This window comes from Diadema antillarum, unplaced genomic scaffold, assembly GCF_040938485.1.
Source record: "Diadema antillarum isolate AM-2024a unplaced genomic scaffold, OU_Dant_1.0 scf00000148, whole genome shotgun sequence".
NCBI classification, from domain to species: domain Eukaryota; kingdom Metazoa; phylum Echinodermata; class Echinoidea; order Diadematoida; family Diadematidae; genus Diadema; species Diadema antillarum.
The window spans coordinates 905,374-919,486 of NW_027271037.1; the positions used below are offsets into that span (position 1 = coordinate 905,374).

At 37.6% G+C, this 14,113-nt stretch overlaps 1 protein-coding gene across 1 annotated transcript; it reads right to left on the reverse strand.

The window, feature by feature from the left end:
* Positions 1-690: 690 nt before the first annotated feature.
* On the reverse strand, positions 691-7,382 carry LOC139721719 (echinoidin-like). The gene is made up of 2 exons (XM_071633044.1): positions 7,128-7,382; positions 691-924 (listed from the first exon to the last, which is right to left on the reverse strand). Exons 1-2 carry the CDS (start codon positions 7,380-7,382, stop codon positions 691-693), a joined length of 489 nt encoding a protein of 162 aa, XP_071489145.1.
* Between the last annotated feature and the right edge of the window lie 6,731 nt (positions 7,383-14,113).

Consider the following 14,113-nt stretch of genomic DNA (forward strand, 5'->3'; position numbering starts at 1 on the left):
ATTGTGTGCACGTGTGTAAAGCTGAGTTTTAATAAGGTATGAAACTCCACGTTCCTGTGTTTCTACTATAAATCATATAACCCTCGATCTTTATAAGTATGATTGGTTTGCCATCATAAAGACAGAGAGTGGTTGCTCATTGTGTAATTAAACGTTTAATCCATACTGTCTTCCTATCTGTGGGGCAGATCCAGTTTGCCACATACTTTGGCACTTACTACTATAGCGTTTTGAGTGGCGGCACGGAGCATGGGATCAAAGGGAATACGACTGCTGTAACTCAATCACTCGAACCTCCTTGATTACTTGATGGTAAATTATTGCGTTGTCGTTCCTGGAACTCCCCTGGACTTCCTTACAAATTCAGGTTGATATACATATATAGAATACGGAAATAGGGTTAAAGATCTGAAAATTAGTCAGATTTCGCGTTAGGGCATGGAATTTTCAAAATGATATGATATGATATGATATGATATGATATGATATGATATGATATGATATGATTTACGAGACGAAAATAATAGTGAGCAGGCCAGGTAGAATTGTATGAAACTGAAAATAGATGATGACATAGTCGGCGCAAATACTAATGCAAAAAAAAAAAACCACGCAATAATCGACGCATGTCACTAACGCGAAAATTGAAGCAATAATCGACGCGTTACGTTACTGCATGGGTCCTACAAATCAAAATGTCAGCTTGCAGATGTAGTTTCCAAGCACTGTACAAGTGCCATCATCCCAGTCTCTGGCTGTATCCGACACGCTTCCTGTGTACCATATTTTGCCGCAGTCTTGGTTCCCACCGGAGCTGTCCGGCTGACCAGCGCGCCAGTTGGTATACGGCGTCGTAGAACTGGACTGGTCACTCCAGACCCAATCGCCCTCGGTACTTCGGTCATTGTAACCAGTCCAGAAGCCCTAGGGTATGCGTTATACAATCAAAACATGTTGGTTAGCCATGATTAAGTTGATGGGGTACGATAATAATATACACAGAAGAAGATCGACTTAATAGTCCAGACATTATAGAACGTATCAGCATCACACAGCATCACACTGAACAACAATCGTCGTATTAGATTTGTGTGTTGTTTTGTTTTTTGTTTTTTTAGCTGCATTTACACCATGTTCTCAGCGGCCACGGAAGCCTCATTTGCCCGAAACGCAGTGCGCCGTGGACGGATGAGACATCTTGCTGTTTTTCTCCCCCTCGCATTCTAGTCTTGTTTGTTCTAGTTCTCGCCCCGGTGAACAGTTAGCTATCAGACGCTTTTCTCACGGCGTCCGGTCAGGCTAGACTATCAATATTTTCAGTCGCGTCCCGCTACGGACAGCCTCCACGTCTTGTTACAACCTATTACGCGCCGCCCCGCTTTGTTGCGTTCACCCCGTTTATTACAGCATTCAAAATTCCTCACTAGCGCCGGGACTGCAGTGGCAAATTTTTGGACAGTTTAAAAATCTGACAAGGCATCCACGGCAATCAGGGCCGGTCGCATTTGCCTATTTCGTCTCACCTTAAGTCCATCCCGTTTTGACAACGATGGCCTGAAACGGGGCCAACGACAATAACTGAAATGGTGTAAAAGAAAGCAGAGGGGTGAAGGTTGAGATGTGAGATTTCTGCTATTTTTCTCCCTTTACAAATGAAATTTGTAGGATATGGTTTATAATTTTAACAAACATGTCGGAAAAATGTCTGCTTAAAAATCTCTTGCTTTCATTAATGCCTTATCCGCCATGGACTACTAAACATAACAATGGGGCCAGATGCATAAAAACTAGCAAATGCTTGTGCTAGCCTTTTGCTTGAATCCGTTTAAAAACAAGCAATTGCTTGCCAGCAAAAGCTTTGTAAGTATAAGCACAAAAGCAATAGGGGCCTTATTGCTTGCTATCAGCAAAAAGAAAAAAAAAATGCTTTACAGACCAAGCATTTGCTTGAAACGTATGCATAAAACATACCTTTTGCTTGTTCTTGCTAGCAATTGCTTACGATATTAAAAGATCTATAAAAATAATGAACTCGGACGTTCCCTTATAGAAGTGCAATTTTCACATTCTTATAAAGAAAGACCAAACTTGTGCAGAAGTGGTATAAATCTACAAGTAATTCCTCCTAAATAGTGAAAGAAACATTTTCGTTTCAACAACGGGAATGTCCAGTGGTTAGCACTCAAAATGTGATGAGAAGGTAGGATGTCTAACATCTGTGGAGAGCAAGGAGACCTCTCTGCACGTGCGACCTGGCAGATCCGGGCTACATAATCAGTGGTGGAAATCAGCCAGTACGTGTGTGTGTGTGTGTCATGGGCGTAAATCCCTGGGGGATGGGGGTATGCATCCCCCCCCCCCCCCCGAACTGGAGGAGGGGGGATGGCCTGTACAGTCTCCCCCCCCCCCCCCCTCCCTGAAATTTGAAAAAAGAAATGGAGGAAGCAAAAATGTGATTGTATCAATTTTGGCATATTGCATGACGTTCGTACGCCCACCTTCACAGAGGTAACAGTGCTGAACAGCATTCTATCTTGCAGGATAATGGCTGTATACACAATTTTCTCGAGCATGTTGTTGCTTTCTTAGAATATTGACACAGGAATAGTATAGTCACTCAGACATTGGGTTACTTCAGATGCTGCAACAACATTTATTCAGATCTTTTCCTCAAGACGGCAAAGCTCAGACTCCCCTCTCCAAGAAGTCAAACTACAGGCTCGTACAATCACCCTCCATCAAGGCATCTGCCTTGGTCTTATAAGGGTGCTAATCCTTGCACAATCATGCAGTGGGCCACAACTGCCCTACATAGAATGACAAGACTAGTGCAATGTTAAACACCGAAAGGCTAAGCTACACAACAATGGGACAAAGGAACATAACACAGGTTTACTACAGAAGGTGCATAGCAACTTCGTTTACTCCCAGTTTATATTGGGCTGTGTGGTCGATTACTGATTGATAGGACGTTGAATTTGACTGTAAGCTAGCTGCAGCAGGACAGGTCATAGACTTTAACAATATCATTTTGATCCGCAATGATTCCCGAAATTAGGGGAAAAAATTGCGTTTTTATAGAAAACTGTCCAAATGTTTTATCCAAAGTGTGCACCAGATTACAGAATTTCAATTCTAGAAATGCAAAAAAAAAAAAAAAAAAAAAATCTCTCTCGCGTGGGAGGGGGATACCCCCTCCCACATCTTCCTTCTTTCGGTCATTTTCCTTGTTTCTTTTTAGGTTTGTCTGTCACTTCAGTTACAAAAAAACAAAAAAACAAAAGATTCACCGCGGGTGGGAGGGGATATCTTCTTTCCCTCAACCCTTTCCTCGCTTGGGTTCCCATTAAAAACTTTAGTATACTTTGGGTATTGACAGCTTTCCGAATTCCATCAAAACTGTTCATTTGTGTTTGTATTCTAAGAATGCAAAAGCCCACTCGTATGCAGGGACGTTGGTCCTGGGGGACTAGGGGGGCAAACATGTGATATTTTTGTCCCCCAGTAATTCCCGAAATGAGGAAAATTTTCTTGTATTTTGTCCAGGTATCTTATCCAAAGTGTGCACCAGATTGCTGAATTTCAATTCTGAAAATGCAAAATCTCTCTCGCGTGGGAGGGCAATACCCCTCCCACCTCTCCCCCGTTTTCTATTAACTTAGTACAGATTTAGATTGACAGATTTCCAAATGTTTCATCAAGTGTGTATCAGATGTTCATGTATTATTTCAATTCTAATAAATCTAAAAATTCCCTCATCCTCTTTTAATCTACTCCCCCCTCCCTCCCCCCCCCCCCCACCCGCTCGGTTCCTATCCATTGATTTAGACTCTGCACACTTTGGGGATTGATAATTTTCTGAATATTCAACAAAAGTGCACATCAGGTCATTGTGATACGTCAATCCTAAAAATGCAAAAGCTCCGTCGTGTGGGAGGGGGCTACCCCCATCCCCATAACTTCCATGGCGTAGCGGGGGGGGGGGGGGGAGGGGGCGATGGAGCGGTCCCCCCCCCCCCCCCCCCAAGATTTGAACCGGGGATTTGGAAGCCGGAAAAAAATTGCGTTTATACTGTATGTATGTATATGAAGCGGGTCTCCCTTTCAACCTTTCCTCAAGCAAGATTGTAATCTTTTTAATATTTCACTCAAAGTGTGCACCTCTCGTGCTTGGGAGGGGGATACCCCCTCCCAAACCCTCCCCCACTGTGCCCCTTTCCCTAGCCTTAATACACTTGTCAGATTTACAACAACAACAAAATCTGAATAATTCTGAGTGCACAAGACTTATCACTTATGTTTCGAAAAATCGAAAGTTCCTTCATGTACAAGGGGAATATCCCCTTTTAATCAACCCTTTCCTTTTCAATAATTTCCCAAATATTCCATCAAATATGCGTATACGAGATATCTCAATTTCAACTTTAAAAAGGCAAAAGTTCCCTCGTATGGGAAGGGTGGTGATAGCCTTCTCTCTGCTCGTCCCCTATTTAGGGATTATTGAGGGCGACGCTACTTTTTTTTAAGTGGGGGGTCAAATCGCCTGTCAGTCAAGAAGAAAGAAAATCAAAAGACAAGAGAAACATTAACAACAAAAAAGTCTTAATACTTTTAAGGTCTGATTTTCCGCCGAAAGTCGGCTGACAAGCAAAAAACAAACAAACAAACAAAAACAAGAACAAAAAGTCTTCATATTTTTGCATGCCACTTCCCTCACACTTTATATTTCATGCAAAAGAGTGGGGGATGCAAACATTCGATCCCTGTAAACTGTGTGTGTGCTTATTGTTATGCATGTACGGATTCAGGTAAAAGGCTAGCACAAGGAATTGCTAGTTTTTATGCGTTCGGCCCATTGATTATATAGGATCCTATCATTCTGTATCACTTTACTCCTCTTCCGGGTACTTTTCCAGGTTTTGATTTTATTTCAATTTTGTACTGTAAAACAACAAAACAGAACAAAGACACAAATATGAAGAAAAAAATCCAAGCGATCAGTTGTACTTCATCTGCGTTTGTTTTACCCATTACTCATGAAAGAAATCAGAATTCTTGCGTAAACTTGCCAGGATGGCTGCTTTCCTGTTCTAGCGTTCTACTCAATCGCAGAGTAACTCTAAAGCCCACCGCACATTTGGACGACTCACGACTATACGACTGACAGACTTTGTACCCGAAATAAATCACAGTATAGCTTCAGAATAAACACGCTTATTTATTTCAGATCCAAAGTCTGTCAGTAGTAGGCCTATAGTCGTGAGTCTTATAGTGTACTACGGTGGGCTTATGCTAGAATTCTTGACTGTACTAGTGTTAGCTTTTTCAAACGCCGAGGAATCGAATGAAATTCCTAAAGGTACTGTTTACCTGTGAGAGCAGTGATTTAGAAAAAAAAAATGTTTGAGTTATCACATTTAATGCATAAATGTGCAGGTCAGTTATATCACAAAACATCCTATCATATAAAAATGTACTTAAGACCACTGATAAATGAAACGTCTGTATGAAACAAATTACAATCGACAGTATAAAGCTCACTAATTTCACCCTCAGGGGAGATTGTAATTTAATTGGCTATCAACCTATTAGGTCAATATAAATGGAACTTTACGCATAAATGAATACATTCTTTTTTGTCCTCTAAAAGGCACAAAAGTAAAAATTGCAAAAAGTGACATGCTGTCTTTCATTTGCAAATGCCCTTCAAGATGACAATGATACCAAAAGAAACAGTTTAACACAACAGGATACATGAATGAAATGGTAAGAATAATTTTTCGTTCTCTTTATCTCTTCATGATCTCAAGCAAAATCAAAGTGAGAAGCTAAAAAAGGGAAAAAATTGAAATTTTGTCAACTCAAACATCAAATGAAAAAGAGGGTAAGGACACGAAGAAGGTTAAATAAACAGAATATCTTTATTTCATTCTTTAATTTAGTAATTTGAGCATTCATGAGACAAATTCACCAACCAAATATTACAATTTTCAAAATTTGAGAAATCACTTCAAATTTCTGCTATTTCTGTTATTATTGCTTCTTCTCTCACTTCATTTGAATTTGTTTTTGACAGAAGATTCTTCCTTTTCCTCCATGATTTCTTACCTTTATTGATCTTTTGAGCTTCAAGGAATATTATACAGATAGATCTTTTGGGGGCAACTTAATTCATCTTTTTTATTGTGTAAAATTTGCCTTTTGTTCTTATAACATGGAAGAGCACTTACGCATGAATGACAACTTGTTCATTTTTGCAACCTTTACTTTTGTTTCTTGGAAGAAAAATACAAAGGTGTTCACCCATGCGCAAAGTTTCCCTTCAAGCTTCTAGCCAAATATCTATGAGAAATATAAACTTGAAAAAAAAATGGTTACTTTCTCTTTTCGCTGAGTGTATAATAAACTTTAACCGTTTTCATCTCATCAGAATTTCAAACTCTTTGGCTTGAAAGGATGGAACACTGTATGTTCCCCTGTTCCGCCTGATAAGACCTAGAATATGATTATCAAATACATGCGGTAATCTACTGGAACACGGCGTCTTTGATATATTGGTATTGCACGTTTCACGAGACGGGAATGAAGTAACGAAGCAAATCACAAAGCATAAAGACCCATATGTATAGGAATGACTTGTGATTAATCCGCGTCTGTATACATGATACAGCGGCAGGACAGAGTGGATCGGTAAGAATTGGATGCGCGAGTTTACAACAAAGTTAAACGAGAGCATCCAATTCTCACTGATCCACGAATAGGCCTGTGCATCATCATTGTGTCATAAGATATAATTCATGAAATAAAACCATTTTCCCCATCATGCGTTCGGTACACCTACAACACTTTACAAGACTTGAGACATGCATTCGGACTTTACCCTTACGCATCGCTCAGTGTGGATCAGTAAAAATCAATGCATCATAATTGACCAATCAGATTGAAAAGATTCTAAAGACCATTTTATAATAATTCATATAAAATTATCTATTCCAATGACATCCTGCATATCCTACATAGTTTTACCTGTAGTGAGACAATACATTCTCAAAAAAACGGAAAACTTTATACTCTGAGGTTTCCCAGCCAATTATAGAATGATATTATTATAGAAAAACTTGGCTTACCCATGCAGGAGTTGAAACCGTGTTTCGCCAGTAATTGTAGAGGAAAGTATTTTCCGCCTCGCTCAGCACCGACGTCAAATGACCACCGAGTTCGACACAGTGGTTCTCAGCTTCCTGCCAGTTTTTCCTCACTAAGAAGAGCCGATAGCAGGAGCCATGGAACCCAGTCCAGTACTCTGGACAGCATCCACACGCCTGGCCACCAACGGCCATGTAGGACGCCAGGACCACGAGAAAAGCAACGGTCAGCTTCATGGTTTCAGGATTCAAGGCTATTTTTTTTTCGGTAGCATCAATGAAACAAAAGAGGGAAATTGAAAACATGTATCAAATTATGTTTGAATACATGACAATATAATATTACCCATGTATGTATCTTACATGTTCTTGGCAAAGTTATTCTTACTGAAGAAATAGAAAAGACGAACAATAAAATCAAATCGCCATTTTTCAACGAAAAGACGCATCAAGCGGCATAACAAAAGAAATTAGATGAAAATGGAAGGGATGACTTTTTGTCTTTATCTCCTTTCTATACATTCTTCATATTTCCTATCGATAATTGTAATGATCATTAATGTACTCGTCTAACAATAATGACAGTGAAAATTACATGATATTGATGCAGGAAATAAGAATAAAAATGAAGACATGAGTTCAATAATCATGAATAATGATATTCCCTAATTGAAAATCGTCCTTTATCAAGTGATATCTCATGGTATACACAGGAAGGAAGGGTTAAGATTGGATATCCCTAATTCTTCTCAGCAGCTTGGAACTAAAACCTGTCTTCAATAACAACGTCACATTTCTGACTAGCGTGCCTTTCCACGAGTAGAGAAATTTACAAGCTTAATTGATGGTTGACGATGTCAATGTTACTAGACAGGAACATCAAAAAGCGAACAGAATAAATTCATATATAGCTACTCTGTCATGATAAATAAGTCTGTAATTACTTTTTTTTTTCAGAAGGTGGCGTAAAGTCAGTCCTGTGTTCAGCTTTAGATTAAGTAAGTTAACAACTTTCTGTAAATGTCCAAGAGTTAATTTCCCCCACTGAATTCTTTTTGAGATCATGACGATGAACTAAAAGATACCCTTTTTCTCTTTATAGTGTATTCAGATTCAATAAAAAATATCTGAGCAATTCAAGTGTGAAAATCTCTGCTGGATAATTTACTCTCGGAAGTTAACGTGAACTAATTCATATTCCAATCATATCCATGAGGCAATCATACTCACAAAGATTCTGTGGTGACAGCCGTAGGTTCAGATGCGATTGGAGACAATCTTCTGAAGAACCAGTGGTAGACTAATGCACACTGGGGTAGTTTTCATCTCCTTTATACAAACTTGTTCCAATCAGCCAACGGATGTCACACCCCTCCAGCGTCAACTTCATCCTCTCTCTCTCTCTCTCTCTCTCTCTCTCTCTCCCTCTGTCTCGATGTGTCTCTATGTGTCCTTCATTTCCTCAAGTTCATTTTTTTTTATTTCTATCCCTTACCAGCTGATTTTTCACCAAGCCATCAATTTCCTCTTGTATTACAATAATGCTATAAAAAAACATGGTTATTATTTATACTCAGAATAATCAAAAGACGGTTAACAACTCAGGGAAGACTATACAAGGGTCAGTGATACCGTTGTCGTCGGGAAGCGACAAAGTACAGGTAAACCTGAATCCAGAATTTACGACTCTCTTGTCCTCATCAGGGTTTGATGTGACCCCGAAAAATATTCTTGTTTTCTGCTTCGAGTGGCTGTTTATCAACCTTGTACCAGAACAGAACTGTGAGTATATTTTCGTTATTTTTGTTATTAACCAAGGCTGTCTTAGGATGGATAGTCTCATCAAATTTCAGGATCGTTCAATAATTAAAGTACAAGGGACCCTACTGGAATTTGACCTTAACCTAAACAGAAAACAGTGAAAATCAGAAAGAGGCACGGCTGCTGTCGTTATTCTTTTATATCTGGACTGAAAGCACAACGAATGAGGGCGCCTTCTGTTGAAATCAGTTTTGCACAATTATCTAACCTCTCAAAATGAAATTTAAGACTAACGTTATTGCCGATACCTCGTTTTTTTTTCTCTCTTTCTCTCCCTCCTTCCTAGGTCCCGCTTTAATGCCCCTCCCCCCCCCCATCCCTTAGGTCCCCTTATACTTAATAGTACCCATTGAATTGACAATTTCCCGGTATTTCATCAAAATTCGCACCTACAAATTCCAAATTTCTGTGCCTAAACGACTAACTAACTATACATTTCTTTCACACTAATTGTCTGGATATTCCCTTAATTGTGCTCCAGGGGGATATTTCATCAACATTAATCAGCGGTGACAATTTCAGCAAAATCCTTGGTTTTGATTGGATGAGATGCTCTGGTCACTGACTGTTACTATGGTGATTGTCAGCGCTGACAACTTGTCGGCGCTGACTAACGTTGATGAAACACCCTCGAGATCTTTGAATTTAGATTTTACATATGCTAAAGCTTCGTCATATGGAAAGGAGATATCCCATCGCCTTCGAAATTCCTTGATAGGTCCCTGGCAACAGACGATTTGAGAATTGACAATTTTCCGAATAGTCCACAAAAAGTCTGCATCCGACCGTTCTATTTCAATTGCGAAAATGCAAAAAGGATCGACGCCCGTGATATATACACATAAACATGAAGAATATATATATATATATATATATATATATATATATGTATATATATTATATGCAAAATACATATTATATGCAAAATACATATGAATGCATATAAGCATATATATATATATATATATCATATGTGACCGTGCACCTCAAAACGAACATAAAGTCGCACACACTGATTATGCGTGAGGACTGAAAATAAGTGAAATGGGTCAACCTTGCCGAACTTAACTTTTTCATATTTTCTAAAAGAGCGGGTCTTCTTTTACATTATGCTAAAATTTGGTATCATAAAACGGGCAGGAAAGTGTGGGTTTTTTTAGCAGTTTATCTCAAACATTTTTGGTAGAATAGTGTGATTAGGTGTGTCTTTAGAATCCTTTTTTCATTTCTGAAAAACCTTGTCCACATTCTTCACTTTCAACTCTACTAACTTTTGAAAGGATAGTGCTACTGCCTTGAAAGTTGGCATTAATTATGGACAGAATGTGTTAAAGAGACATGCTCAATTTCAGTTTAATTTGATAATCCCTTCATTGTGTTACTCTGGTGGTTTACTTCCTGTCCATTCATCGCACAGCCAGCACGGTTTGGTAAAGATTAAGCGCTTGAATAGACACTGTACTTCAGAGCCTCTTTTCTCAGTTCACACCTTTCCTGAGTTTGTGCTTTCTTTGCAATATTTAGATAGGTTAGGAGAGTCCATTTGATTTGAATTATACATCATTCTAAAGCTTAAAGGGACTGTACAGTACTGGTTGAGGTGGGGATTCACGTTTATAACATTCCCAAGTGAGATAATGAGAAACCTCTTACGAAATATGAAAGAGCATGTAATTCTAAGAAGGATTCAACGTTTATTTAATGAAAATTGGTTTCCAAATGGGTGAGATATCCAAAAAAGTGATGATAATAATAAAGGCGACAGGCCACACCTTTTATTAGGATATCTTTGATTTAGCTTGTTTTTGGATATCTCAGCCATTTCAAAACCGATTGTCATCAAATAAACTTATGATTCCCCTTAGAATTGTACTCTCTTTAACATTTCATAGAGTGATTTCTGAATATCTCACAAAATGTTAAAAGCTAAATCCTCACCTCAACAAGAACTGTACAGTCCCTTTAAAGTCTGCTCTTTCAGAATATGGTCTGAACTAAAAATTCATGTCTGGCGACTTTTTGTTTGTTTTGAGGTGCAGGGTTGCACATATATTCAGTCAAAAAAAGAAAGTAAAAACTTTTTCAAGTTTATATTTTTCATAGAATATTTGTCTAAAGGTTCATTTATTATAATATACAATATAACAGGTAATGTAATTGGCTATCAACTTGGTAGGTCACTAAAAAGTACATTTTATGCATGAGTAACATTTCGCTTTTCTTTTCAAAGGCACAAGGGTAAATATTGCAAAAATTAGCAAGTTGTAATACATGCGTGTTCTTCGTAATTGCTTTTCGATGTAATAAAGGGTAACATTTAAACACAATGAAAAACATGACTTTAGTTGCAAAAAAAAAAATTGAACTCTATTATATCTCTGAATTCAAAAAGCTCAATAAAGGCCAACAATGAAGAAAAGTGAAGAATCTTCTGTCAAATTCAGATTCAAAGGAAATGAGAGAAGAAGCAATATAAACCAAAATGGTAGGAATTTGAATTGATTTCTCATATCAAACAATTGTATATGATATTTGACTCTTGAATATGTCTTATGAATTCTTGAATTACTTAATTGAAATAATGAGATAAAGATATTCTGTTTATTCAATCATGTTTCATTGTGCCCATGCATGCTACCTATGTCATTTGACGTTCGAGTTTACAGGAAATTCTAATTTCCCCCCTTTAGTGTCCAACTTCGCTTTTGATTGAGGTTATAAAGTCATAACGAGATCGAAAACTTATTTTTGCTATTTCATTCATGTTTCTCATCGTATTAAAGTGATCATTATTTTGTTGTCATTGCTATCTTAAAGGGTATTTCCAAATGAAAGACAACATGCCATTTTTTCCCAATTTTTACTCTGTGCTTTGGAAGACCAAAACGAATTTGTTCACTCATGCGTAAAGGTTCCTTTTTATATTGACCACCTAGTATAATAACCAATTAGATTTTCTTTGATATGGTATTTAATACAGTGATTTTCATCAAAATTTTCCATGAAAAAAAAAAAGAACTCGAAAAAGGTTTTGGCTGAGTTTCGTATAAATGTATATGAGGAAAGAAGTTCGTTTTTGATCAGCTATACTAGTTTAGCCTGAAAACAATCATTGTATTGATTGTCATTTTCAACCTTGAACAACTCCAAAATGTAACATACATGACATGATCTCCTGAGTGGGGTTTTTGCTGGTGGCGTAATGTACGAAGGATCAAAAAGAAAATGTCACAAAGTGAGCGATGTATTTTGCTTTGGGCATGCTTGATACTGTTCGTAAAAATTGCTGATTTGAATTTAATTTCAAATTATTCGCCACATAAACTAGCACTTTTGAAATACATAATTTCTGTGATTATTTTGTTTATCACTGATCGGAATCAATTGGTATCGAACATTCAAAGTCATTTTAAGCCAATAACACAAAGAAGACACTTTATTTTTATCCCGTGTTTATGATAAGATTAGTTGGGTCTACGAGGACATTCTCACTATTTAAATCCATTACCGTATGTCATTTATTTCATTCAAATGGCGTTTTGTAGTTAAGTCAATTCCCACCAACGTATAACTTCCACTTACCTTCCACTTCCATCATGCCAAGACTGGCAGATTTTGATATAAAAGGCAGGTGGCGTTGAGAAGATTTAAACTGGGGTTTTATTTGTCAGTGTATACTTGAGCATTCAATGAGAGTGCTTTTCAGGTAGTGTTGTATTGGGGTATTGGTGGGTGGGTTATGATCGGGGAGGGATGGGATGGAATAGAGGGGCTACGTATGTGTTGCGGTGGACGGTACGGGTGTGATTTGGAAATTGATTTGGATGAGAGCTGTTATAGTTCTTTGGTCGGTAGTTACAATAAGGTTGGATTAAAGGGGGAGAGAAGAAGTGAATGTGAATGGGGTTTGATGCGTTGGATAGTTGTAAAGGAGTATTCTGAGGATGGGTAGTTGTAGGGATAATTGTTTTGAAGGTTTTTTGTGTGTGTTTTAAGTATCAGCTTTTTTGTGTGTTTTTGGTTATCAACTGAAGACCTGAATATAAGAACGACCCAAATCCAATTTTTGGCCAAATTCAGTTTGACATGGGAAATTGTAGCTTATGCATGGACTCATCTTGTGTGTAAATGATAAATCCTAATTACCCTCGGAAGTGCCTGAAATGAATGAGTTAAATCTTATTTGATGTAAGAATGAAGGACTTGGGTAATTCTTACATTCATATTATAGCGCCCTCTCTCATCCTTCTCTCATCTCAATAGCAGAATATCATGTATATGAATCAAAGAACGATCCAAGTCCATATGAATCATAGAACGACCCAAGTCCATATGAATCAGAGAACGACCCAAGTCCACCACACAAAATGGCCTCTCCACAATTAATGTTTATGTTAATTATCACAATAATATATGTTCTAATTTGTATACATTGTTGCCTTCCCATCACAGTTATATAGAATATTATTGGACAAACAAAAAAGATAAGAAGTTTTTTTTTAGTTTACTCGAAATGGTCTTCCATGGACTTGGGTCGTTCTTATATTCATATACTCAATTTCTTGTACTTCTGATTTTGATTCGCTTTGTTACAATGAAAAATGAATGTGTGTTTCAATAATTTGTTACATTTGTCACTTTCTATTTCCAAATGCACAAATATTTCTTCAAGCATTGCAAGTTGCTTCACTTTTAAGTTTTACTGCAGCAATACCAATTTGAAACTTTTATTGTATTATTTGAGTCACATATTTTCATACTCATTGTTGCCTCTCTGTACAACTCCCTTTGAGGAATATTTCATTTCAATGTTGTCATGGGAACTATTGTCATGTTTTCGTTGGGTTTTTTTGTGTTTGTGATTGTGATGTAATGTATTTTGTAAGGCAGCTCACCACAAGCTTTGCTTTTTTGAGGTTCTGCCTTCCTGTACAATAATTTCATGCATGTGATTTCCTACATGAAAAAAAGATGGAAAAAAAATGTTATACAAACTTTAACTTGAACTTGAGTAGAAGTGGATAAAGATTTAATTGAAAAAAAATTAGTGTTTCAGTTTTTCGGATTACACATACAGAAGAAGATATTGAGTATATTCGTTAATAAACGGACCACATAAAGACAAAATGACAGTGAAAGCTGCCAAA

Excerpts from the sequence above, each read along its gene's own strand:
- LOC139721719 (XM_071633044.1), bottom strand. The coding sequence starts at position 7,382 with ATGAAGCTGACCGTTGCTTTTCTCGTGGTCCTGGCGTCCTACATGGCC. Across the intron at positions 925-7,127 it reads CGGTTTCAACTCCTGCATGG|GGCTTCTGGACTGGTTACAA; the intron begins GTAAGCCAAGTT and ends CGCATACCCTAG.